The sequence below is a fragment of the Hyperoodon ampullatus genome (assembly GCF_949752795.1).
Source record: "Hyperoodon ampullatus genome assembly, chromosome: X".
Taxonomy (NCBI): domain Eukaryota; kingdom Metazoa; phylum Chordata; class Mammalia; order Artiodactyla; family Ziphiidae; genus Hyperoodon; species Hyperoodon ampullatus.
Genome location: NC_136913.1, coordinates 132,038,847 through 132,066,842, shown reverse-complemented (window position 1 = coordinate 132,066,842; position 27,996 = coordinate 132,038,847). Strand labels below are relative to the sequence as shown.

General features: G+C 46.4%; 1 protein-coding gene across 1 annotated transcript; it reads right to left on the bottom strand.

The window, feature by feature from the left end:
- Positions 1-415: 415 nt before the first annotated feature.
- TKTL1 (transketolase like 1) lies at positions 416-27,690 on the bottom strand (the record flags this gene model as incomplete). Its single annotated transcript, XM_079727449.1, has 13 exons — positions 416-588; positions 1,826-1,945; positions 2,075-2,171; positions 4,433-4,516; positions 6,222-6,352; positions 7,875-8,031; positions 11,974-12,138; positions 15,245-15,438; positions 16,658-16,785; positions 16,867-17,058; positions 18,663-18,760; positions 22,735-22,852; positions 27,557-27,690. 13 exons carry the CDS (start codon positions 27,688-27,690, stop codon positions 416-418), a joined length of 1,791 nt encoding a protein of 596 aa, XP_079583575.1.
- Between the last annotated feature and the right edge of the window lie 306 nt (positions 27,691-27,996).

Genomic DNA, 27,996 nt, shown 5'->3' with positions numbered 1-27,996 from the left:
CAGGTGAACTGGACTGGGACAGCAGTGCGCAGCGTGGTGTATAGTGCTGCCAAACCTGGGCAATGGCGGGCTACAACTCAATTCGCATTTTCTTTACTTATGACACACATTTAAGAAACTGTTACCTTATGTTGGTCCTCAGCCCAGTTATCTGTAGTCTCATCAGAAAATTTATTAGGTGGTTGTTTTGTTAGCTATTCTGTCACTTAAAACCTTATCTTATAACCCATATTTATGAGTCAAAGGTGAAAGTTACTCTTGTATACGTAGTTATGGCTTAACAGGAAAGTAGTTAACTGGCTTTGCTTTTAAAAAGAAGAAAGTGCAACAGTATAGATTTAAGTAATGGTTTGTCAATAAGCATAAATGAAAGGTAAAGAGGCCAGTCTTTACCTGACCGAAGCCAACAGCTATTTTAATTCATTAAAATACACTTCACAGCCACTGTGATGTTTCTGGCACTGATTCCAAACATACTGAGCAGCTCACTCGGCCTTCCGCTCTGAGGCACTACTGGCACTGCCAAGTGGTAGACCTGGATGTCAGGCTCCATGGATACCGCTGCACAAACAGCCTCCCCGATGCCACCTGGAGAAGCAAGGGACATTAGGCCTGCTCTGAAAACAGCTGGTCAGCCTTAAACCCCCTCACATAGACGAGGCCTTTGGATTTGTGGTTCCCGTTGATTCATAAACAACCATCCCCTGACTGCCCAGAAGCATCTCGTTCAAAAGTGCGAGTCTCCAAGTTGCTCCCAGCCTCCCTTATGGCAGGGGCTCTGTCCACTGGGGTTCCATGGATGCAGGCGTCTGTGGAACTCAGATTCTCAAAGCTGTCAGGAACCTACGAACTGGATGCCGGCTTCGGAAGGGCCGGCTTGCAAGGCTGGCCCCGGGGTGGTGCCCGGGCAGTGGGCTGGTGCGAGTGCCCTGCATCGACAAGACACTTTCCCTACTGATAAGGGTGGTCCCTGTGCCTGGACTCTTGGCACCACAGGGTGGTTTAGGGGGCGCATGTGCTTTCCCCTGGGAATCGGGAAGTTTGGCATGTGCCGGGCAGCGACCAGCCCTCAATGAAACCCGGGGTGCTGAGTCTCAAGTGGGCTCCCTGGGTCTCCAGGGAGGCATCTGTCACTGCCGGAGAAGGGAGAGTGCTCGGCTGGCCCCTCAGGGGAGGGAGAGAGGAAGCTGAAGGTGTGGGGTTCTCCACCCCCGACCCGCGTCTTCTGTCCTTGGGGGTGCTGGCGTGTGCCCTTTCCCTGTCATCAACCTCAGCCGGGAGGGCACTGGAGTGCTTTCCTGCAGATCACGGGGGTGCTCTTGGGGCCCCTGACACGCGAACACATGAAGCTCCCCACTCCCTCCTCTGCCTCACCTGACCTTCCCTAGCCAAACACTGCCCAGCCCCCTCTCCCTGGCCACACTTTTCCCACGTTTGCTGTGTTCTCTGCTTGCAAGGCACTATTGCCATTTTTTTGTGGGGGGCAAACTATTAATCATTCAATACTCAAGAGCAACTGTGAAGCTTCTTATGACGCCTCCCCTCACAATGCCAAGTTAGACACTCCTCTGCACTGCCACTGAGCCAGCTACCCGGGGACCAGGCAGTGCACACTGTGCTGAGCACACACAAACGAGGATGGGCACGGCTCCACCCTCAGCCAGCCAGTGTAGGCGGGCGTCGCAAAGAGCAAGTAATACAGGTTGCTGGGTGAGTGGTTGGCTGGAGGTGCTGCCCACGATCATGGCACACCTCTGGTCAAGGAAAACAAAAACACGCTGCACCAAAGCAGGCTTTCAAAGTGGTCCCCAAGGCCTGCACACACCTTCTAAAGAGTGATCCTCCACTGTGATAATCTGGCCACCTGTGGCTTTTGCGTTGGAGATGATGGTGGCTGCATCCAGGGGTTTAACAGTAAACAGGTCGATGACGCGGATAGAAATATCTGGAGAACAGAGATAACCAGATTGGTGTATGAAGCAGACTTAGAATAAAAGACAGATTGGGGCACAGAGGCAGCCCAAGTCCTACCACTCCCAGCTTGAACTTCAGCATTCAGCAACAACCAACTGACCTTGCTTAGAAAGATCATCGGCGGCTGCTAAGGCTTCATGCAAAGTCACTCCAGCTCCAACAACTGTGATCCTGTCGTTGACACCATTGCGGACGACCTGGTGTTGCAGCCACAAAACAAAAATGCTGTGCTTACTCCACACAGAGTGCGTCTCGAAGCGGAGGACACGCTACACTGCTCTCCGGAGCCTCTACCAATTTCACTCCTTAATAGCTCACTATAAAAGAGGCCGAGTCAGCACACTGACCAACAAGGACATGTTCTTTTTAATAAGCCCCACTTCATGTTTGTTTAACAAATTCACCTACTTTTCCTCAGGATTCAAGATGCCAAATTACTAAGTTCTTTTACAATACATATGCAAAATGACCCTTTAGCAAAGCAGGTGGATTTCCAACGGGGATGTGAAAGGCTGAAGGCCAGAAGCGAGTTGTACAGCCCATCTGCTCCACAGCATGGACTCACACCCACCAAGGGATCTGAAAAGGCACCACCTCTGGACTGCTTGCATATCTTGCTGGGGCACTGACACAGAATGGACTCTGATCATGAACATGCTAATGGGGACCATTTGGGGGCATTTTTGAGGTGCTGCCCAAGTGCCCTGTGAAGCCCGTGCATTAGTGGGCCCCTTCTGTGGCTGTGGAAAGCAAATCTCAGAGCAGGAGGAACTCGCCCAGGGAAGGGCTAAGACCAGCAGCCAGGCCCATCTGCCTTCAAAGCCCATGCTCCCAACCACTCGCTATTCTGTAAGCAGACAGGGTTCTCTGCTCTTTTTTTCATCGTTTTGTTTCCTCCAAAGTCACCCAACCAAAGGCATCTGGAAGTCTGCATTGCATTCCTCTGTATAGCTTTTCCTGTAGCTTAAGAACCACTGCTGATTACGGATATTCAGGGCTTCAAATCACCCATCCCCATTCTTCGAGAATGTTCTAGCGTTTTCACACACACACACACACACACATATACAATGTATAGATACATACATATACACATATACATACACACACCTACGTCCCCCTTTGCAAACCCAGCCCTTGAATTATCCATGGCATGCATATTATCACACACGTTTTAACTCACATCAGGAAGTTTACTTCATTTTGTCAGGACAGGACAAACATGGGGGGGGCAGAAGAGAGATATGAGAAAGCTTTGAAAACCATATGACTATCACCAAGACACACTCCCCACCACCCCCGGAGGCAAACATATAGCTTTGAGTTAGACGTGGGAGTCCAGGGAACAATAGTGTGAACGTGTAGTTCACACTGAAGTGAACAGTACAGCTTTTCCATTCGGCAGAACGGAACTATGGGGGACTGTTAAGTGCTCTGGGTACAGCTGCTCTACTGTGGCGCTAAAGGCATCCAGCGCTCATCCACTCGTTCTGAGCACTGGCCACTGTGAATTGTGGAGCGGCCTAGCCCTTAGCAATCAAGTTGGGAGTCACCTATTGCTCTTCAGGAGTGGCTATCAGTCTTTCACATGCTTAAGGGGAGTATTAATGACGTTCTAAAAGGCTTGTAAGATAAAGACAGGACATAAAACTTTCCTATGCAGTATGATCTCAACTAAGATATACACATATATATACGTGTATATAGAAAAAGCCAGGAAGAAAACGCGCCCAAATGTCTGTAAGCACTGCTCTCTAGGTGGTGGGCAGTCACTTATTTTCTCCACAGACGTTGCTGGTTTTCTGCATGCACAGCTCCGACAGGCAGGCGCACAGACGCCAGGGTGCCGTGGGGGCTTGAATCCTGGGCTTCCTGAACACCTTCTCTGGCCCTCATCTACAAAACATGGCTGGTTGCTAACAATCTGTGCTTCTAGGGCTTTCTCAAGGATACAGGAGATAGGAGGCACCTTGCAATGCCAGCCTTTTATCAGCAGGCCTGGGGGTGAGGCCACAATCCATGTGCAAAACCAACCTCAGGGTCACACAATGGCCAGAGGCAAGATGGTTCATATTTGTTTGTTGTATTCCTGGCCTTGGACCTGCAAAACCAGGACCTAACAGATATACTATTCATTTGAAATGGGTTGTATCATTTTGTTTAGCTTGAGGCTGTGATAAGGTACAGCAAAGCAAATCAAAAGCCTTCAAGTTGTTACCAGCTTATCTTTAAGGGCGCAACAAAGAGGCTCCTTTCAGAAAGGAGAAAAGTTCAGTTCAGGCTGATACTGGCAGAATGTTCCTTCCTGAAGAAAAGCAGGCAAAGGTCATGAATTTTTTTTAAACTAGTGCAAAGAAAGAATGAAGCGTCAACTGTGGATGTCTCTAGCGCTGGCTTTAAGAACAGTGCTCTCCACATGAACTGATACTGGAAGACACTGGAGAACTTGAGGCCTTACCTTGGCCTGTCCAATCTCAAAGTTTTCTTGTGGGGTGTAAATAACTGCAGTTTCTGGCCAACTGATCCGAATGTAGCACATCTCCTAGGGTGTAAATGAACACCAGAGCCACAGTTTAGAAAATCAAACTAAATTTCCAACTAATAAACCTCAAAAAGAAGCGGGGGAGGACCTAACAATTCTTTGTACTAAAAAAAAAATGTGCCTTTTGGAGTGAGGGCCAGCTGTCACGGGGTCAGGTTACCACGAAGGACCCTGCTGGGGGCCCTGTGACGAGCTCTCCACACTGCCCTGGCTCACCCATGTAGGAAAGCTTTCTCAAATATAAATCGATCTGTTGTGTCTCCACAGAACATAAACGTGGGGCAGGAGCACTGACTCACCTTGAATAGAAAGCCTATAACACATGGGAAACAACTTTTGTCACAACAGCTTGTAATGCTCCATCCTTAGAAGTACCTTAGACACCGGAATATAAAATGACTATTTCTCCAACAAAAAGATGTAAATATGTTTTTTTATCACCTTGAACATATAAACAGGAATGTAAATGAATACTCCAATGTCTAGAGTGTTTGTTAATTTACATACATATTTAAATCATACATGATAAACCAATACATTAATTTAGGAACACTGATTCCTTTTGTTCATTTACATGTTATGAACTAGTTCCATTCGGTATATTTTTACGAGGTAAAATTTACTTAAGTGGAGCACGCACCGAATTCCGATAAGTTATACACCATGTAACCATCTCCTGAGTCTGGATAGCATTTGCACCTGCCCAGAAAGTTCCCTTATGCCTCTCTCCTGTCACTCTCCCCACCCAAGAAGCAACCTCTATTCCGATTTCCATCACCACAGCTTTGTCTCTTTTGAACTTCCCACAAATAAGATCCTGCAGCACACGAGATTGCACTGTACATGCAAGGACATAAAACAATGTCTAGGATATAGCAAGTAGAAAAATCCAGGACTATGTGTGAGGCCACTTAGGTTTAAAGGAAAAAAGTCAAAGAAACTCGTCTCTAACACGTTGGAAATGCTTGGAACGGAACCCGCACAACCCACCCCAAGTGTGCCTAGGGTTGCCTGTGCAGGGGCATGGGTGCGTGCAGGGCTGGAGGGTGAGGTGAGTCTGGTGGCCGCTAGCTAGAGTGGTTAGAAAGATAAAGATTCTGTCCCCTAACCTCTGCTGCAGCTGGGTTCTGGACAGGAGTTAGGTTGTGTCCATCTGATGCCCTTGGGTGAGACTTCAGAAGGGGCAGGCCGGGCAGAAGCCAGACTTGTACCCTTCTAAGCTGTTTCTGAGGGCGGGACAGGGCTGGGGACCCCAGGGTTTGTCTGCAGTGGCCTCCCACTGGCAATTGTCCAGTTTTCTGATATCACGAGGTGGCAGCTGCACGGGCTGTGTCTAAGGCAGCATATGATGGCTTGTCGCTGGAGCCCACTTCCGTGGCCCTGCCAAGGGCTCCCTGTCTCAGAGTCCCAGAGCACCCCCTCTTCTTGACCCAAGTCCCACCCGATACAGGTCATCAGGGGTTCGAAATTCTTCTGCACTGTTTTTTACAATGCGCATGTATTCATGTTCTTCGTGGTTCATCACCTTTTTTTGGGGTAATGGTTCTACTTTTAAAAGGAATCCTACAACCAAATTTCCTATAACGAATATCTATTTTCTTTATGCTGAGAAAAAAATGGGGGGAAAAAATCAAACCATCAGTACCAAACTAGCATCAGAGCCCAGAAACATTTTCTGCCTGCACCAGTGTCCCCTTAAAAATACCTTGGTATTGGCCGCCAGGAACACAGCATGCTCCGTTGAGATGGCATCGCTTGGATAGAAAATAGTGCAGTTCGGAATCGCTCGGAACATGGCCAGATCCTCCAGGACCATCTGGGAGGGGCCGTCTTTACCTGAGAAAGCAAAGCCATCGCCCAACAAAAAGATGAGCCTGCTGTCAGTCAAGCAAGAGTGCTGCCATGGCGGCCACCATCGCAGCACACGTCACTGCCACACTCCACGTGAGGCTCCTAACTGACATCACGAGCAACATGGCACAGGCCTCCTCTTGGCCCCAAGCCTCGCCAACACCTGGCACACAGTCATAGTGCTGCTGCCCTAAGTGACCCAACACTCCTCCCTGAGCACCAGGTCTTTGGCCCTGTTCTCTTCTCCCTAGGAGGGCCCCCTCAGACTCTTGTCATTTCTTCTCTGCTCTTCTACCTTCTCCATCAAGACTACAGTTTTCAGACTCAAATGGTCTCATTCATTTCTCATGGCCTTCAAAGTAGCTGAGCATTACAGAACATAACCTTTGGGGTGCCCTTGGGGTGCTGCTGGAACTCAGGGGGCCTTCGTGTGTGGGGGAAAGAAACTCTGTGGAAAGAGAAAGCCCAATGTACACCAGGGTGGCCTAGCTCTTCCAGCTAGGAAGGGAAATGTCACCATGTACACTGCCTGGCCTGGGACCGCTGTCTCTCCTCAGAACCCCAGCTCCTCTGGGCTGCACCTGGAGCCACTTCTCCGCTTAGCTGAGTTTACAACTTACTCCTCACCCAGCCCCAGGCAGAGACCCCAGACCTCTGTCCAGGCCCTCCTGTCTCCTTGCTCTCTTCCCCTGCATCTGGCCCATCCAGAGACTTCTTAGCCAGTCGTGCTCTCCCAGGAAGTCCCCAAGACGACACCCAAACATGCACTTCCAGCCCTCCCCTCCAGTATTCTGGCAGCAAGTGTAAGCTGTCACATCTACCTTGACCTGCCCCGCCACAGGAATGTCAGATGCCCCATCTTTCTAGACTCCCCATTTCTGTCATCCACGAACACGACTCCTGGATGTTTCCCAGGCAAGAAACCCCTGGGGGCTGGGGTTTTGCTGTTCTTGCAGCCTGAGACTCCTCCTTCTGTCAGCAATGTTGAAATCTTTCTTCAGGTTCTCACAGATTTGCCCGATTTTCTATCCACTGCTAACACACACCTCGGTCCTCCTCCTGGCTCCCGCGTTTCCCACAGTCTCCATGTAGTCCATCCACGGTTAGTGCCCACGTGTTGGGCCCCTTGAGGTCTCCCCTTCTGCCCAAGCAGGCTTCTCGTCCCCACTTAGACTAAGGCAACCAGAGAGCAGTAAACAATTCGGTGATGCCAGGGTGACCCAATCCCTACCTAGTATGTGGCTTGACAAAGAAGAGGCACTCAGGACAGATAATTATTTCTCTGTGACAGAAAAAATGGGCACTTTTCAGTAATAACAAGAGATCGGCTCAAAAGTTACCCAGAATGTCTGGAACTTCTAAAACATGACATGGCTTTTTTCAAAAAGGAGGTATGATAATTAAACATTATGGAACCTTAAGTACGCTGGCAGTTCAACCTCTTACAGGCTAATCTTTCTCTGTAAAGGAGGAAGGCGATTAAGATGACGGCACTGAGGACTCATACCTATGGATACACCGCAGTGGGACCCAATAAGGTTGATGCTGGTTTGAGAGATGGCTCCCAGCCGGATCTGATCAAATGCTCGGGTCAAAAAGGCAGCGAAGGTGCAAACAAAAGTAACCGTCCGACCACGGGTGGCGCATCCAAGTGCCACGCTCACCTGCCACACAAAGAAGGTGAATCAGAACACTCCCGGACCCCACCGTCCCTTCCGCTCCCCAGCACAGAGTGTGGGGATCTCAGGGAAATCTTGACTCTGCACCCTCTCACCTTGCCACCCCTCCCCCAGGCACCTACCTGGGAAACCCCCAAACCTGGCACATCCACGGTGTCCCCTGAATGCTGCCAGAAAAGAGAGGAACTGCAGTGCTAACCCTGCTCCTTCAAATCCAAGATGTGGAGGCTCGGGACACTCAAGGCCGCCCTGCAGTCCCCGTGGGTCAACTTCCTATTCTCTTCCCCTACCTTCTGTCCCCTCTCTCCCTGCCCCTTTGCATGCTTCCCCTGGGCACTTCCGGGGAAGAGAGGTGAACAACGGAGGCTCTCCCATCCCATCCCCACGTCCCCAGCGTGTCATTAGCAGACCGGTACCTACCTGAGGCCCACTTGCCCACCCAACTGATCCTCATCCTTCTCTTGCTTTCTCAAAGGCATCTCTGACTGTGCAATTATGCCCGCCCCCATGTTCCCTCAGTTTCTCCCTCTCTGATCACTGAAGTGTGTGCTAGTATCTTCCATCTTCCCCCCTCACTTTCACCTTGTCCTCCCGCTCCAGGTGCTGCCCTTCGTCTATGTTCTCCTTCACAAGAAACTTCGCACACTTCCTCATTTCCCACTTCCTGCCCGTTTCCCTTCATCTAGGCTGCCATTTCCTGTGAGGGACCCAGAAGCTGCCAGATGCAGAGGTCACCTGACCCTGTCTGCATCATATCTGACCTCTCAGGAGCCTCCAGCACTACAGACCACCCGTCTCACTGAACGCTGCTGCTCCTGCCCAGGCTGGTTCTGCTGGGCGGTGCACCTACACTGAGTCCTGGGGCTCGGGCCACACTCCTCCCCAACTGCACCCTCCACGGGGAACCAGCATATGGTCCCATTGTGTCACTCTGATGTGCTTGATGCTAACCACCCCTCTCTCTCTCTATTCTTCACCTCCCCTGGAACGCCAGGCTCACGTACCCTGACAGGTTTCAAACTAGAAGATGAACATCTTGGGGGTAAACAAAGACCGTCCAAGGGGCACATGGCTGTGGCTGGTCTCAACGTCAAGATCCTTGACCCCCACGTCTGTCGGCCAGCAAAAGGGCCCAGGGCCTGCTTCCTGCCGTCCCCCCAATAATCGCCTTCCAGTCACTGACTGGCAAAAGGCGCCCTCTCACCCACACCGGGTCCTTCAGTCGGGCAACATCCTGGAGTGTAAGAGCTCCGGATCAAAACAGAAAGGACAATTCGAAATAATCATAGCAGCCTTGAGAAACTACAGAACTCAAAAGATTGGATAACAAATTCGTTTTTAAGTCAGGGGTTTTCCAATTCTTTTAACAAAACTGAAAGAGAACCTAATGCAACTGTCAACCCTTTACAAATAATTTTCCACCAACAACTTTACATGAAAGATCACTGTGTGGTTTTGGCTTATAACAGGGAAGGAATTCAGATGAATTGAATGATGTTGCCACAACCAAACTCTTTCCCTTCCCATCACCTTATTTATGTAAACAAGGTTTCTTGGCACTTACATCATTAAAATACGAATAGATTTTGTTCTGAAACTTGTCTCATTCTAGCTTTAAGTGTACTTAACCAATGTTACACAAGCTAATAATTATAACTGTAGCTCAATCCAGAAGAAAAAAAATTGCAATGCTCCAAGGCCTATGGACATAGGAAAATTTTTAAAAACTATCAATGTATATACATATTTTTATTGCAGAAAAGAACTGTCAATAAAAGGCTTTCATGCATAAATATATTTGGGGAAGCAGAACGGAAATAAGAATTCAAGTAGAAAAACGGATTTAATTTCTGACAAAGAGAGCCTTCATGTAATTGGATGATTTGAGTATTAAAGTGTCACAAATTTCAATATACGGGAAATTATATCCTTTGCATCTACTTAAATCTGTGATGAAAAATTTAGATGTTAACTTAAAGCTAGGCAGAAAAAGATCTAGTTTAGAAAAACACATTCAGCAGTTTGGAAAGCAAACACATTTGGAGATAAATGACCTATCCTCTAACCTACCTGGCACCCCCATCCCCAGTCTAACAGGTACCCTGACCCCCTACCCCAGGGCGCAAAGAGAGCTCCATTCCTCCCCCAGTCTTGTCCATGTCAGGAAGCGACACTCCTCTGCTCCCAGGTGCTCTGGCCTATGCCCTAGTGCCAGCCTTGGTTCCTGCCCTGACACCTGCCCCATGGCATCCTGCCGACTCTCCTGTCAAAGCAGATTCTGGATGAGTCTGCTTCTCTCCAACCCCACAGCTACTGTCCTGGTCCAAGTCGCCATCTCCTGTCACCTCCCCCACTTCCCCCAACAAACTATTCTCCACACCGGCCCTTCCTTCTGCTCCCTAAACAGCTCAGATTTGGGCATGCCACAGAGCTAGCTGGGCCCTCTGCTGGGAATACTGTCCTCCCAAGATCTACGCATGACTGACTCCTTGTCACTTAAGTCTCAGCTTAAATGTCACGGCCTCTGAGACCTTGCTCCTGACTGGCCCTAGTCACGCTATCACTGTAGTCACCAGTTGCACCTGGTAGCACTGGATAGTACCCACTTGCTGGCTGCTTCTTTATTCGTTTTTTTTAGTTGCTGACTGAAAGAATCAATGAGTTAGGAAGCAAGCTTTTTGATAGGCGGCTCAATTCAGAAAATTATGAATTGTATTTTTTTCCATTCAAAATGGAAACAGCTTAGCTTAATGAGACGCACAGAAAAATGTACATATTCTTACAATTGCAATGACCTACTTTACTGAACAGGGGTCTTAAATTCCAACACTGACAGGGCCAGGGAAGCACCGTGAACAAATGAGCGGGCCAGCAGGAGGCAGGGACATGGTGAGCTGGCTGTGGATCCCCATCTAAATGGGGCCCCTGCTTGGCCCCAGCTAACTGGTGGCAGGAAGGAAGGAATGTCGTCCCAATGCTGCCAGATCTTCCCAATCTTCAAGAGAATCCAGAAATCTGGATTCCATATAAAATTTCCTGACTTTTAAAAGCTGGCAGCTGGGACTTCCCTGGTGGTCCAGTGGTTAAGACTCCGTGTTTCCAACGCAGGGGGCGCGGGTTCGATCCCTGGTCGGGGAACTAAGACCCCACATGCCACATGGTACAGGCAAAAAAAAAAAAAAAAAACGACAACTAATTTAAAATATTTGTAAATACTACTTGTTCCAAATACAGTATCTCTGGTGGTCACGTAAGGCCTACTGGCCCATAGATTTCTGGCCAGTGCTGTTTTTGGCCTCTACGATGTGAAGGTACATGTGCACTGGCCTCTGCACTGGCACAGAGTTTTACAAGTCAAGGCGTTTACTTGCACAAACTCCTTTGTCTCTCTTGAGGGGAGTGTGTGCGGATATGTGCATGCATAAGAGACTCCTGCATTAATGTCATCCTGGGAAGAGACTGAAGCACAGATAAACAGAACAGCTCTACCTAAGGCCACAGCACTGCTGACATTCTTGAGGCTGCAATTAGGGCAACACTTGAATATCTAGGATATATTAGGCCCCATGCAACAAGGTGGAGAGAAAAACCACAGTCCCTTGTAGCTTTCAATCTATTGGCCTCTGGGATGTTGTAGGATTGCCTGGTTGTGGGATGGGCAGGGCAGGAAGAGTGGGGTCACCTAGAGCTACCAGGGAGCTGGGCATGCTTTAGGCCTGGAGACCTGAGGGCAGATGGCTGGAGCCCCTCCCTGCAGTCCTGGAAGTCACCCCTCAGACTCTGCCTGGCTGCTCTGTACTTGTTTCCCCCGACACTTTTTCCCTCCAGTTCCTTTGCTTTTATAAGTGGAAAGAAAAACCGTAACACAGCGCAGGCCTCCTATGTCTGTCAATGAGAAGCCTCAAGGTGGGTCCCCAGCATACATACCATGTTTTGCTCAGCAGCAGAACACTCAATGAAGCGCTCAGGGTGCTCCTTCTTGAATACATCAGAGCAGGTGGAGTTCTTGCTGTCACCGTCCAGCACAACGACTCTGTCATTTGCACGGCCCAGCTTAGCCAGAGCCAAACCACATGCTTTCCAAGTAGCTACCTGGAAGTTAAACAGTAGAGTTTCTTAGAATGGGTTTAGAAGGAAGGTGAATTGGTAGAATTATAAATTGTCATCTACCTTAATGAAGAAAGCAAATTTGTGATTCACCAATAATCTCCTTTTGGGTCATAAAAAAGGACTGCTAGCCAATTTTAAATCCATACTTGGCTCACTGGGTATCAATTTCCCCCAAATAAATTTATTCTTCTGTCTCATTCCTATAGTTGATTTAAAAATTTAAATTTCCCAAAATGCAAATGCCTCTGTGAGTGTTTAACTATAAAACTGATGATACTCACTGTAAATATTAAAATGTAGAACTTCAGAAACATAATACAAATAATAAACAATTCCATTAGGAAATTGTTTGAGATTGGACTCAACCTATGGATTAATTTAGGGGAGAACTGACATCCTTACAATATTGAGTTTTTATATTAAAAAAAAAACAAGGTTTGGCATTTCCTCAAAGAGTTAAACAGAATTACTACGACCCAGCAATTCTACTCCTATAGGTATATACCCAAGAGAAAAACACATCTATACGAAACGTTGTACACAAATGTTCATTGCAGCATTATTCACAATAGCCAAAAGGTAGAAACAACCCAAATGTCCAGCAACAGATGAATGGATAAATAAAACATAAGATACACCCATAAAATGGAGCACTGCCACCACATGGATGAACCTCGAGAACACAGTGCTAAGTGAAATAAGCCAGACTCAAAACTTTGCATATTATATGATCCCATTTACATGAAATGTCTGGAATAGGCAAATCCACAGACACAGAAAGTAGATTAGCAGTTACTAGGGGCTGGGTGGGAATGGAGAGTAACTGCTAATGGGTATAGGGTTTGTCTTTGGGATGACGGAAATGTTGTAAGATTGAGTGTGGTGATGGTTGCACAACTCTTGTCATTCAATGCTAAAAACCATTGAATTGTACATTTCAAATGGGTAGATTATATAGAAATCCATAGCTTTATATATCTTTATTATCTCAATAAAGCTGTTATTTAAAAAAACAAGGTTTTCCTCCTCATTAATTTGTCTTTGTTCATTCATCTAAACACTCTTAAAAATATTTTTTAAAACAGGCAATTCATGTAGATGAGTACGAAAGTCAAGTTATGAAAGAATATCGAGTGAAAAGGCAATCTTCCTCCCACTCTCCCAGTTCCTCTCCCCCGAGGTAAGGGAAATGACAGGTTTGTGTAGCATCCTTTTGGCAATGGTCTACTCACAAATACTTGGTAAGCATCTCATGCATACAAGGCATGTGAGCTTCTTTTAGGGCTATAGTTTTATAAGTATCTTAACATAGACCTTATATACTTAAGTTTATTTTTAGTTATTTTAGTTTTTATTGCCATTGTAAAAGGGATAATCTCTCCATTTTATTAATATAAGAATCAATCTTTGGATATTAGTTTTGCTACAAGCTCTCTTTCTGGACTCCTCTTATTTCTAACCATTTTCTGTCGATTCTCTTGGGCTTTCCAGACATACGACTCTACCACCTGCAAATAGGCTTGCCTTTTCATTGTCAGGACCGAGTCTTTTATTGTTAATGATCATAATTCCCCCCTCCTGATACTGGTGAACGATATGCATTACTAATTTGAACTTCACTCATTCATATACTTCTTTAAGGTACTGAGTTGAGACCAGTGAACATTTTATTTAGAATTTTTACATCAGTATTCATAAGTGAGGTTGGCCTGTAGTTTTTTCCTTTGGGCCAGCATTATAACATTTCGGCTTCATAAATGGCTTTTTCCATAGTCAAGCAGGTTTGAAATAGCCTAGGAATTAACCCATTCCTTGAAGGTTAAAATTAAGTCACTCTTGCAACTTAGTGAGCCTGGAACTTTGGAGGTATAACTCTTGGACAGTTTTCTCAAATTTTTCTATGGCTGTTGATCTACTTAAGTGTTTTGTGTCTTTTTAGTCAATTTTGGTATTTTATGTATTCCTAAAAGAGGTCCATTTTTTTTTACAGGTTTTCATACCAATTAGCATAGTTTTCTCAAAATTCTCTGTTTTCTGCATCTGTGGTTATCTCCTCTAGTGACTAATTTTATTCATTTATGATTTTCATCTCTTTAACTAAGCTAGATAATGGTTTGTCTACTGTATTAGTAATTCAAAGAGCCAACTCTTTGATTTGTGTATTAATGTGACTTCTTGTTCTTTAATTCATTAACTTTTTACAAACTGGCCTGTTTCCTTAATTTTTCCTGTTAGTAAAATATATACACTTCTTTCAAAAAATGAAAAGCTTCCATAATCCCACCTACCTTCCAGACATAAACACTTCATCGTAATCAATGGTGCAATTGACATTCATTCTATTCTGCACACTTGCACAGGTGTTTCTGTAGGATAACTTCTTGTGAGTTGCACTGCTAGTTTTGAAGGGTATGAACAGCTAAAGTGTTAACACATATTACCAAAGTAGCCTCTGTTATATGTACTTTTCCCTTATTAAGAGCATTCTTCTGCTTTTAAATTTGTTTTCTAATTTCCCAAATAGTCAATTCATTTATTTTAAACCCATATTACCAGGCTAAGAAAACGTAGGTAACACTCAAAATGTCCCCAAATAAATAAATATTTCCTTCCTCCCAGGCTTGCCACCTTATTTCCTTAGGTTGTGAAGACCCTGCATACTTTGAATACAAAAGTGGTAACAAAAAGCAGAAAGGCTTTATGTTCAGGGTTTCGCGCCTAATTTGTTTCCTTTTCGAAGAACTGGTCTTTGATGAATTGGCGTGTTTCCTTGTGTAATCCAGGGAATAAGCCCAACAGATAAATCCAGCCAGGCCCCCATCCTTTGAGTAGACACAGAAGCAAGCAAAAGTTGCACAGCACTGAACACAAATAAGCAGCGACTGACTGGTAAGAAAATTCAGACCTGAGTTAAGTTTGAAATCAAAGAATAAATATCAGAAACAGTAAAGGAGAAGGTAATCCATATTTATTGCTTATAATCTTTAGTTAAATATCACATCACCTAACAATTTGTTCATTCCTGGAGATCAGAGTAAACAGAGTCCTCTGTATTTAGGAAAAGCAGAGAAAAAAGCAGTTTGCCTACCATGTCACCAACAGCGTAAGCAGGTGGAGAGGTCATTTCTATATCTGTGATGTTGATTTGAGGCGAGTCTTCAACAGGGGGTTTTGGGTTAAGCTTCTTCTTGGTCTGTATCTGGCTCTCAATTAGTTTGATAATTGCATCCACTCTTTCTTTTGGCATTGGCCTTTCATGCCAATTTTCTGCATCCTCAACAGCTGCAACCCAATGGATAAAACACATTAATTCCCTAAGTATCTAATGAGCTCCTATTTGGTCATCTGAAAGACATCCGGATGGAGAAGATGTCAGCCACAGAGTAAAAACCTGGCACAGGGGGCCTGACATAGTACTACAGTCGCAGGAGACGGCCTTGACAAAGGCCGAGAGGCTCTTGAGGGGGCCACTGGCCCATGTGCTGGTGAATGGAGGGGAGAGAGGGAGATGAGGCTGGACAGGCAGAGCAGACCATGGAGGATCCTATGGGTATAAGGAGTTTGAGTTCTGTCCAAAGCAAGATGGGAAACCACTGACGGGTTTGGAAGGGGGATGGTGACTGATCAGATCCATGTTGTAGCAAGATCACCATGGCAGTCATGTGGGGGCTGGCTTGGGGAGACTGCAGTTAGGGAGAGATGACTGGGCCTGGGCAAGAGAGATGGAGAGGAGCAAACAGACTTGAGACGTACGTCAGGAGAAGAATCAATCAGAATCGATGATAGACTGGGTGTGTGTGTAGGGGGCACATAAGGGAGAGGTGGAGGCAAGGACAATACCCAGGTTTTTGCCAGGAGCAAACTGGTCCAGTCGACATTTACTGAACGGGGGTACCAGAATAAGACTGTATTTTGAGAAGGAGTCATAGAAGAGTTTTATTCTAAAATGTCAACACTAAAAACACACCAGGGATCACACCTACTGCAACTATTTATACTTGAGATGAACAACTTCAGATGTCCCCTTTGAAAGCTGCAAGAAGTTAAGACTTTCAAAACCCCCTCCCTTCCCCGACCCTCAGTTCCACAGTTACCTTTCCCAGAGGCGCTGCTTTACTAGTGGCCTGTGTGTCCTCCTAGGTAGCGTGGGAACAGACTAGGGCGCTTGCAGGCACGTACACTCACGTTTACGTATCTGCCACGCTCAGCCCCCCTCTGGCTCTGCACTCCCGTGGTGATGGCTCCCTGCTGGTCCTCTGATGGACTATCCTCTCAGCCACTCCCTTGCGCTCGCTTGCTGGGGGTCTGGGCTTCCTCCCCCTTGCCTTAACCAGATCTACTATCTACAAGCATGAAAAAGAGCAAAAGCGCTGGGCGCACGTCACAGGCGTAATCACCGTGCATGAAGTCAGCTGTCTGCCCAGCTAGACTAAGCCTCTCTCCACCTCATACGCTAGGCAGGTTTTTGACAACCACAAGCAGAAAAGCAACACTTCCTTACGTGACATGCCGTGGCCCCTGAAGGTCTTGGCAACTACAGCAGTGGGCTTGCTCTTCACTTGAGCCGCCTGCTGGAACACGTCGCACAGTGCCTCCACATTGCGGCCATCCACCATGAAAGTACTCCACCTGTCAACAGAGAAGTGGGCCAGGTTAGAAGGCGAAGGGGGGATGGGGCGGAAAGAAGGTGCCACAAAACAGGACAGTTACCCAAAGGCTTCACAGCGCTTCTGAAACAGGTCTGTGCAGTGCTTGAGGGGCAGGGTGCCGCTGTGGCACACGCGATTCACGTCAAAGATGGCCACGAGATTGTCCAGACTGTAGTGGGAAGCAAAGGCCATGGCCTCCCAGACGGAGCCTTCCGATGACTCGCCATGTCCAATGAGGCAGAAAACCCGGTAGCTGGGGCAAGCCAAGAGATGTTAGGACCCTGCCTGGGGCTCCTCTGGGCAGCTCGAGCAAATGTATTTCATGGAGAGAAACAAAGGAGGAGACTGAAGCAGCTGCTTCAGACCTAAGACAATTTTCCTTGTCAACGCTGCCCAAATTCCACAGCTGAGGAAACGCAGCTTTAAAAGCTTGGGCCTCACGACATGGGCTGCACCTTTGGCTAGTCTTCTCATGCTAGCTGTAAAAGTAATTTCTACGTTCTTCTGCCACTTCTCTGAGCCCAACGAATAAGAGTGGATGGGGAGAAGGCAGCTCCCTTAAATGCCCAAACATTTACATATATGGTTTCTTGATAAGCTCCATGTTAAGCACTGCCATCTTCTATTTCTGATCTTACAAATTTATATACAATAATAACAATCAAAACATCCGACCTCAGGAGCATTTGTTCTGTTATAAATATTAAACTCCTCCACAGCAGAAACATGAAATGTTTAAACCACTAAAACACAACCCAGACCCCACAAAAATGCTATAAATGAAGTATAAAAAAAGTGATTAACTACAGGATAGGGACTAACAGAGGCAACAGTGAGAGATGAAAAGGTCAACTGTGGAGGAAGCACAACAAAGTGCCTCCAGAGGGGCCACCTGGGCTGGAACCTGGGACGGAGGGGCTGCAGACTCAGGCACCCTGGGTAAACCATGGGAGTAGAACATGCACACCATCATGGCCAACCCTGAGCCCCCCAGGATCCCCCATCTTGCTGCTCCTACATCAGCAGCACCTGGGCACACACCCCTGCAAGAAAGGCATGGATCTGTCTTCAGGAAGGTGGACCATTCCAGAAAAAGAGACCTTTGATTAACATGTAGGGGTCCCCAATGGAAAGGCAAATACACCATCTGTTCACTCTATAGTGAACCTCACTGAGATATGGGAAACAGGAAGATGTCTCTTAGTAAAAACTTGAATCCTAGGACTTCCCTGGTGGTCCAATGGTTAAGACTCCATGCTTCCAATGCAGGGGGCTCGGGTTCGATCCCTGGTCAGGGAACTAGATCCCACAATGCTGCAGCTAAGACCTTGCATACCGCAACTAAAGATCTCGCATGCCGCAACTAAGACGCGGCACAGCTAGCTAAATAAACAAACAAACAATAAATAAACTGTTTTCTTTCTTTTTAAAAATATTTATTTATTTATTTTGGCTGTGCTGGATCTTAGTTGCAACATGCGGGATCCTACAGTTGTGGCATGTGGGCTCATAGTTGCAGCATGCGGGCTTCTTACTTGTGCATGCATGTGGGATCTAGTTCTCTGAACAGGGATCGAACCTGGGCCCCCTGCATTGGGAGTGCAGAGTCTTACCCACTGGACCACCAGGGAAGTCCCTAATGAACTGATTTCTATACTGCAGGCAGCACTTAGGACCCAACAGGAGATGCTAGAACAGCTTCATGAAATATGATTTCTTTTTACTCCTTGAGTACTTGGTAACCTGAACTTTTAACACAATCACTGTCTTCCCAAACTAATACGCGATAAATAAAGCCAAAGTGCTGGGGGAGGGGGTGGGGGGAACGGTTAAGTGGTTTCTGGGTAAGCGCCTTACCTGGCCTTGTCAAAGTACTTGCCAGTATATGCCATTCCACATGCGATCCCCAGTCCTTGCCCCAGCCATCCAGTTGCCACATTAACAAATGACAGTCTCTGTAAGAGAAGGGACCAAATGAATCTACACACCCTCACGCACCCCAAAGTGTCAGATCAACGTCACAAAGCCAACAGAGTCACAGGTAATCCAGCTGGTGAGGGCAACTGGAGCTCTGACAACATAGAAGTGGGAAGCTTCTGCACACAGCAGCCTAAACAGAGCCCAAGAGCAAAGCAGAAAAAAACATAAGCACAAGTCTTGCCATTTCCACAAGACCTTTTATCTAGTTGTATACAGACCAGATGTTCAATGTTTTTGGAGAATATAGACTCTTAAACAGAAGCTAGAAACACTGAAGAAGATTTCAATTTCCCTGGTTTGTAAAACTCAAGTCAACTGAGATTTGAGAAGTGGTGATGTAGGAGGTTATGCTAGAAATAAATCACTTTCTACCACTGCTCCATTTATCCCCACTGACCTGCTTGTATGCACAGGCTATCACTGTCCCACGGAGAGAATGTGGCCCTCTGAGGGCCACAAGGTGGTGCCAATGCCAAAGGTCTGCTGCGCTGAGGCCTCACTCACTCCCAAGCTTCTGAAGAGATATCAAACTTATTCAACACTTCCGCTGCCACCATCTTGGCCTAGCCACAAACATCTCTTGCCTCTGTCAGAGCAGTGGCCTCCCTGCTTCCCTCCACAGTCATTCTCAACACAGCCACCAGGCGGAGCACGATAAAACCGAAGTCCGTCCCCTCAATCGCTGCGGAGAACTGTCCAAGGTCTTGTCATCTAACGTCAAGTAGAGCTCAAGTTCTTGCAGTGGCCTGTTCACTCCAGACCCCCATCACCTCCCACTGCTCCGGGTGCCTGGCCTCCTGGCTGTCCTTTGAGCACACCACGCACATGCCTGCCTCAGGGCTTTAGCACGTGTGGCTCTCTCTCCCCCAAGTGCTCAGTGCTTGTGCCTAAATAAGGGCACAGCTTACTCCCTCACACCGTCCAAGTCTCTGCTCAAATGCCAACACCAAGGCTTTCCTGGACCATCTCTTTCACCTAGTACCTGCCCTCCACTTCCCTTGGATCTAGGATACTCAGCTCCATCTGACATGCTATTTCTGGGTTTGCCTCTTGTCTGCCCCCTCCCTCCATTCAGATGTCAGCTCCATTCAGAGGCTGGTTTGTGTTGTCACTACCACGGATGAGTGTACGGTACCTGTTAGTCTCAGGTCCCTCTCCTGTCTTGCTCCACCCTACTGTTCTGCTCTTCCTGGGGCTCCTGAGCTTCCTGAACTTTCTCTACGTGCTTTGTGCCCTCACAGATTCCTGTTTTGCATCTCTAGCCCTGAGAACTGTCCCACTGAAGTCTCTCTTGACAACATCGCTAGCTTAGTCTTTCTCCCTACAGCTCCTATTTTACTCCTGTAACAAGCTCTGGCTCCCAGGTGCCTTATGTGCCCTTGGAGTGAGCCTGCGCTCTACACTCAGACCAACTCCACTTCCCCCCAGCTTTAACGCAGGGGACAAGTAAGCCCACTTCCATAAGGCTTTGCTCTCTGGGTATGATGGTGAGGAAAGCCCCGTTCAGGAAGCAAGAGGCTGTAGGATTAATTGAGAAGATTAATGGGGCATCAGCATGATGTCTGGCATGGTGGAAGCATGCCCACATGGGCTCCCTTTCCTTTCCCAAGAATCCTTTCGCTGTGGGGGGGACACTCACAACTGAGGGGCCAAGAATAAAGATGCACACAAGCTGCTGAGGGCACCCAGGAAAGAAAGCTTTCTCTTCCAGGTGGTACTTCTCATCTTTGTTCTGACACAAAGTGTGCTTCAAGAACAAATTTACAAGAAGGCTTTTTGGTTACTTCCCAGGCCTCCTTGGCTAAAGAAAACAAATGAGCTGATAAAATAAAAACTAAGGCCTGGGTGGTGGACGGAGAGATCATGAGCACCTCAGTCAGTGCCATGGCCAGGCCTTAGCAAGCGGCCTCCTCATGCAGCTGTCTACATAGATACTCCTGCCCCGGGAGCACAGATTACGGAGACCCTGGCTTCTCGGCCTCTAGCAAATCCATTTACTCCATTCCCAACCAGAGCCAAGATGGACTATGCTCCTGAGTGTTTTTTTAAAAAAACTAAATTTATTTATTTTATTTATTTTTGGCTGCGTTGGGTCTTCCTTGTTGCGTGCGGGCTTTCTCTAGTTGTGTTGCACGGGTTTCTCATTGCAGCGGCTTCTCGTTGCGGCGCACAGGCTCTAGGCGCATGGGCTTCAGTAGTTGTGGCTCGCGGGCTCTAGAGTGCAGGCTCGGTAGTTGTGGCGCATGGGCTCAGTTGCTCTGCGGCATGTGGGATCTTCCCGGACCAGGGCTTGAACCCGTGTCCTGTGCATTGGCAGGCGGATTCTTAACCACTGTGCCACCAAGGAAGTCCCCTGAGTGTTTCCTCTTGTCTTCAAACTTTATCTGCTGCGTAAGTCTGATGAACACACAAATCTGGCAAATGAGTAGTGCCCAGCCTGAGGCTACACGCCAGAAAGTCTCTCTATCCCTCTAAGGCCAATGACTCTGATTATACGATAGCAGCAGTTACGGGATAGTCTAGGCATCTTTTTTTTTTTTTTTTTTTGGCTGTGTCGTGCGGCTTGTGGAATCTTGGTTCCCTGACCAGGGATTGAACCCAGGCTCCCAACAGTGAAAGCGTGGAGTCCTAACCACTGGACCACCAGGGAATTCCCACATCTTTCTCTTTTTTTAAAGTAAAGCTCTAAACACCCATACTTTGTTTGTATACCTACAGTTATTCAGTTTTTATGATGAAGGAAATTCAAACTTACAGAAAAGTTGTACGAATAGTACAATGAAGTTCCATATACTCTTTACCTAAATTCGTTGACTATTACTAATGGACTCCGTTTGCTTCATCTCTCTTCCTCTACACACACGTTTTATTTATCCTTTGCCAAACCTCATTTGAGATTATGTTTTAGACACCAAGACAAGGATCACAACTACGGCTCCAGGTACTCTGCCTATACTCTGCCTTTGTCTTTACTTCCCGCTGCCCAGATCTGGGGTTTCTATTTGCACATGTCATTCTACCAGTTGAGCTTTAAATGCTTTGCTCAGAACACAGCAAACTTTCACACAGCATCAAAAGAGCTGCTTGTTCTTCTAGATTGACCTTGCTTTTAATATTTCTTTTCTTTCCTGTCCCCCAATGTCATGAGGTATCTCGTACTATAGCTAGCCTAATGAGAAACTCCTTATTGGTATCAGGTCAGATACACAGAGAAATGGAAGAGAAAGCTGACTGACGGGTGGGATGTCCCTCCAAATCAAGCTCAACGCTCCTCGAGCTCAACAAGTTGGATTCACTCACGTGGCCCTCCTCTATCCAGGTGGCAGAGGATCGGAGCAGCATGACCCTGACAAGGGGGGCTTTAGTGGGGTAAAGTGAGGCACCATCAAAGGAAAAGAAGGACTGCCAGCTGCCGCAAGTCTTCCTTCCCAGCACGCAGTCCTCACTAGAACACCTTTAGATCTTTATGAGGTGCCATGGTCTGAATGTGTGTGCCCCCTCCCCAAAATCCGTTATGTTGACAACCTAATGCCCAAGGTGATAGTATTAGGAGGTGGCGGTCTTTGGTTAGTGATTAGGTCATGAGGGCAGGATCCTGAAGAGGGGGGTTAATGCCCTTATAAAAGAGAGACCATTTCTCCTTACATCACACGAGGATACAGTGAGAAGTCTGCCACCAGGAACAGGGCCCTCACCAGAACATGACCATGCTGGTGCCTTGATCTTAGACTTCTAACCTCCAGAACTGTGAGAAATAAATTTCTATTGTTTATAAGCTACCCAGTCTCTGGTATTTTATTATATCAGCCTGAACAGATGAAGACATGAGGCAAAGAGAGAAGCACCAAAAGGATAAACAGAGGCCATTTCAGGTCTTGTTGCCACATGGTGGCTTTTAAAATGAGTTCAGGAACCAAGTGTCTGAGCATGGGTTCCTACGCCAGCTTACCTTGGAGAGGATGAATCTGTCATTGTTCGGGTTCTCCGGGTCCATCTGTTTATACCTCATGATGTAGAACAACAGCACGGACATGATCTCAGAAGCACTGCTGCACAATGTGGGGTGGCTGAAAGACATGGCACAGGTCGTTTCTCACAGGCAAGTGACTCACCAGGGACACACACAGTGCACGAGGAGGCCTTTCAGCACATGGTCTCCTCAAACTGGAAGCAGCAGTCATTTCTCCCAGCCCTGAAAGAATCCAGCCAAGGGAAAGGGATGCTGGGCCACTGCCCGCCAAGTTCACAGCTTTTAAGGATGCTTTGAGGCCTAGGAACCTCACAACTCCTCTCCCTGTAGGGAGCAAGACCTCACAGACCAGCCCCCTTCTATCAGTGGAGCACTGGCATACTTGGGGAAGTTCGCCTGGTGACTCTGTAGGCATTTGAGTGTCATTTCACTTGTATGAATTCATCTGTGATATCATTAATCAGAAATTTCACAAAGCAGAAATAAACCCACACGTATGTGGTCAACTAATTTTTGATGAGGGAGCCAAGAATACTCAAAGCAGAAAAAACAGTCTCTTCAACAAGTGATACAGGAAAAATTGGATATTCACATGTAAAAAAATGAAACTGGACACCTATCTTACACCACTCACAGAAATTAACTTGAAATGGATTAAAACTTAAACCTAAGACCAGAAACCATAAAACTCCTAGAAGAAAAACATAGGCACTATGCTACTTGACCTGAGTCTTCGCGAGGATTCTTTGAATCGGACACTAAAAGCAAAAGCAAAAGCAAAAGCAAAAAAAAGCAACAAAAACAACAAACAAACAAAAACCAAGTGGGACTGAACCAAACTCTTCATGGCAAAGGAAACCATCAACAAAATGTAAAAGCAACCTACTGAACAGGAGAAAGTATTTGCAAATCACATATCTGATAATGTGTTTACATGGAAAATATATAAAGAACTCACACAATTCCATAACAAAACAACAAAAAATCCACTTAAAAATGGGCAAAGGATCTGAATAGGCATTTTCCCTAAGAAGACATAACAACAGGCACATGAAAAGGTGTTCAACATCACTGATCATCAGGGAAATTGCAAGTCAAAACCACAATGAGATATCCCCTCACACCTATCAGAACGGCTGTCATCAAAAAGATGAGTTAACAAATCTGGCAAAGATGTGGAGAAAAGAGAACCCTTGTGCACTGTTGGTGGGAATGTAAATTAGAGGAGCCACTATGGAAAACAATATGGAGGATCTTAAAAAAAAAAAAAACCACCATATGATCCAGCAATTCCACTACTGGGAGTATATCTGAAGAAAATGAAAACACTATGGGGAAGAGATATCTGCACCCCTACGTTCACAGCAGCACTATATACAATAGCCAAGCTATGGAAACAACTGAAGTGTCTGATAGATGAACGGACAAAGGAGATGTGGTACAGATATATAATGGAACATAATTCAGGCACAAAAAGGAAATTCTGCCATTTATGACAACATGGATGGGCCTTGAGAACATTATGCTAGATGAAATAACTCACAGAAAAAGAAATACTGTATTATTACACTGTGGAATCTAAAAAAAACCCCAAACCCAAACTCATAGAAAAAGAGATCACCAGATTTGTGGTTACCAAAGGTGGGGGTTGAGGGGAGGAGGAACTGGATGAAGATGTCGAAAGTTACAAACTTCCAGATATAAAATAAATAAATACAGGGTTTCCCTGGTGGCGCAGTGGTTAAGAATCTGCCTGCCAATGCAGGTGACATGGATTCGAGCCCTGGTCCAGGAAGAGTCCACATGCCGCAGAGCAACTAAGGCCATGAGTTACAACTACTGAGCCTGTGCTCTAGAGCCCATGCTCTGCAACAAGTGAAGCCACAACAATGAGAAGCCTGAACACTACAATAAAGCCCCCGCTCGCCACAACTAGAGAAAGCCGGCGTGCAGCAACGAAGACTCAACACAGCCAAACAAACAAACAAACCCACAAAACTCCACAAATAAGTAAATAAATTTTAAAAATAAATAAATACTTGGAATGTAATATATAACAAAATGACTATAATTAACACTGCTGTATGACATATTTGAAAGTTGTTAACTGGATCCTAAGAATTCTCATTGCAGGGAAAAAACATTTTTCCATTTTTTGGTATCTATGAGATGATGGGTGATAAATAAACTTATTGTATTTATCATTTTACAATATATGTAAGTCAAATCATTATGCTGTATACGTTAGATAGTGCTGTGTGCTCAATTACATCTCAATAAAACTGGGAAAGAAAATTTAAAAAAAATCCAACAAGGAAAACGCATTCTATTTCCTAAAATGAATTTCTTTTAGGAAGTGAATGGTCCGACTGAGAAGTTCCTCGTTGTGGTGTAACTTGAGGCCCTTATAGAATGAAGTAACTGCTGCTCTTAGAAAGCAGCCTGCATGGGAGTCCAGGCAGTCTGCCATTAATTAAGAAGGGGAGGAGGTGGCAGGGCAGAGGACAAAACCAACTCCCTAGAGCCCTGCCATGCCCCAAAAGTCAGAAGAGTAACATTTTAAGCCCAGCTCATGTGTATCAATAATCTCCCCTTTCAAGTTTCACAATACAGAAAATGGAGAGTTAAACCTCTTGCCTTTGCAAGTATCCCAAGTGGATAATTTGGATTTAAAAGCTGTTACAGATCTCTTGAGAAAACGCAAACTGTTATTAGTTTTGAAGGTGAAGGGAGCAAAATGAAAATGTAAAAAAAAAAAAATCCAAAACCATGCAGCTCTTAAAACTCATTGACATTACCTTTTTAATGTTATAGCACAGGCTGGAGAACAAAACTTAAAAAAGATAACACGCAAACTATTTTATCTGACCAGGACAGGGTGAAGTTAGAAGTCAATAATAGAAAGAAAATGGTAAAATTCACACATTTGTGGGAATTAAACAACACACTTATAATAACTTTAAATGGGGTATAATATGTAAAAACATTAAATCACTATATTGTACATGTGACACTAATGTAAGAGTCGACTACACTTCGATTAAAAAAGAAAACAACCTTCCCCCACAATGCACTTAAACGAACAATGGGTCAAAGAAACTTCAAGAGAGTTTTAAAGTATTGAGGCAAATGAAGAAGAAAACATAAGATACCAAAATTTATGGGATGTGGCAAAAGCAGTGACAAGAGATAAGTTTATAGCTGTAAACGCTTGCATTAAAAAAGAACGATCTTTGGGAATTCCCTGGTGGTCCAGTGGTTCGGACTCGGCGCTTTCACTGCCGTGGGCTCAGGTTTGATCCTTGGTTGGGGACCTAAGATCCTGCGATCTGCACAGTGCGGTCAAAATAAATAAATGAATAAGTAAATAAAAATTAAAAAAACAAAGATCTCAAAGAAGAAAACCTAACTTCGCAACTTAGTAACTAGGAAAAGCAGAACTAAATCCAAAGCTACCAGCATGGAAAACGTAATAAATATTATTGCAGAAATAAATAAAAGACTAGGAAAGCAATGTAGAAAATGAACCAAAACAAAAGCTGGTTCTTTGAAAAGATTAACAAAATTAATAAATCTTGGGCTTCCCTGGTGGCGCAGTGGTTGACAGTCTGCCCGCCGATGCAGGGGACACGGGTTCGAGCCCTGGTCTGGGAAGATCCCACATGCCGCGGAGCAACTAAGCCCATGCACCACAACTACTGAGCTTGCGCTCTAGAGCCTGTGCTCTAGAGCCCGCGAGCCACAAGTACTGAGGCCCGTGTGCCTAGAGCCTGTGCTACACAACGAGAGCCCTGCGCACCACAATGAAGAATAGCCCCCCCGCTTGCCGCAAAGCCCGCGCGTGCGGCAACGAAGACCCAACGCAGCCAAAACAAAAACAAAAACAAAAGCCTTTAGCTAAAGTAAGGAAAAAAGAGAAAATTACTGAATTTACTAAATCCAATTTGAAATTACTAATTACATTTCAGGAATGAAAGTACGGATATAACCACCAATTCTACAGACATTAAAAAGGACTATAAAGGACTGTGAACAATTGTACGCCAACAAATCAGTTAACCTAGAAGAAATTTTTAGAAATAGAAAATCTGAATAAACCTACAATAAGGAGATTGAATCAGTAGTCGAAAAGCTCTGTGACAAAAAAAAAAAAACTTTGAACCTGATGGCCTCACTGGTGAATCCTCAATCCTCCTCCAACTTTCCCCCCAAAACTGAAGGGAACACATTGAAAACTCACTCTGGGAATTGCCTCCATACTAAAGGCAGACAAATACCTTCGGGGAAAGCTAATGGCTAACATCTCTTACGAATGCTGACGCAAACATCCTCGACGAAATACCAGTAGAACCAACAGTCCCCTTTTGCTCCGATTCTTACTCGCCTATTACTTTCTTTTAGGCTTTATTTCCTGGAACTCCTCGTCCTGGGTCGGGACCCTGGCGTCGAGGACAACCACTTACACGGAAAACGCCGGGCCGCTCCCACTCCCAGTCTAGCCGGTCGGACACAGGCACTCCGCCAGCCGGCCCATGTCCTGGCTTCTCTCCGCTAGCAGGAGAGGCCAGAGGCCCTGGGCCGCCACTGTTGGCCGGCCGCGGGCCAGTGAGGGGCGGCTGCCTGAGTACGTGGCCAGCGGCGGCCATGAGTCTGCGGGTGGCTGCCAAGCCCTGAGGGCCTGAAATGCGGTCACTAAATAATGGAGCCCACCCCGCCCCCGATGGCTCCGTTCAACTCTCTCCCCGGTCGTCGCCGCAGGGCCGGCCGCTCAACGACCGTAGCTTCGACCAGGGCGCCTTACCCAGAGTCTGAGGCACAGAGGGACCTGATGGCGTGGAGGCGCAGGCGACTAGCCATGTCTTGGAGCACCTGCAAGATGTCCTCGTCAATCTTGGCTTCTTCTGCCATCACTCCGCTCGCCTCCCCGTCAGCCATAGCTGCGATCTCGCCCGCGTCTGAGGAGCAAACGGCAGGAAGCCTCCTCAGCTGGCCGCATGCGCGACGCCCCCTCCGCGTGACGCCCCCGCCGCGCGACGCCCCCTCCGCGCTACGCCCCCTCCGCGCTACGCTCCCTCCGCGCGACGCGTCTGCGGAGCAAATGGCGCGAAGCCTCCTCAGCTGGCCGCATGCGCAACGCTCCCTCCGCGCCCTCCAACTCCGTGGATTTTGAACAATTGTTATTCATATGTTGCACATTATTCGAATTAATTTAATTCTTTTATATCTGCCCTCGTCCTATCA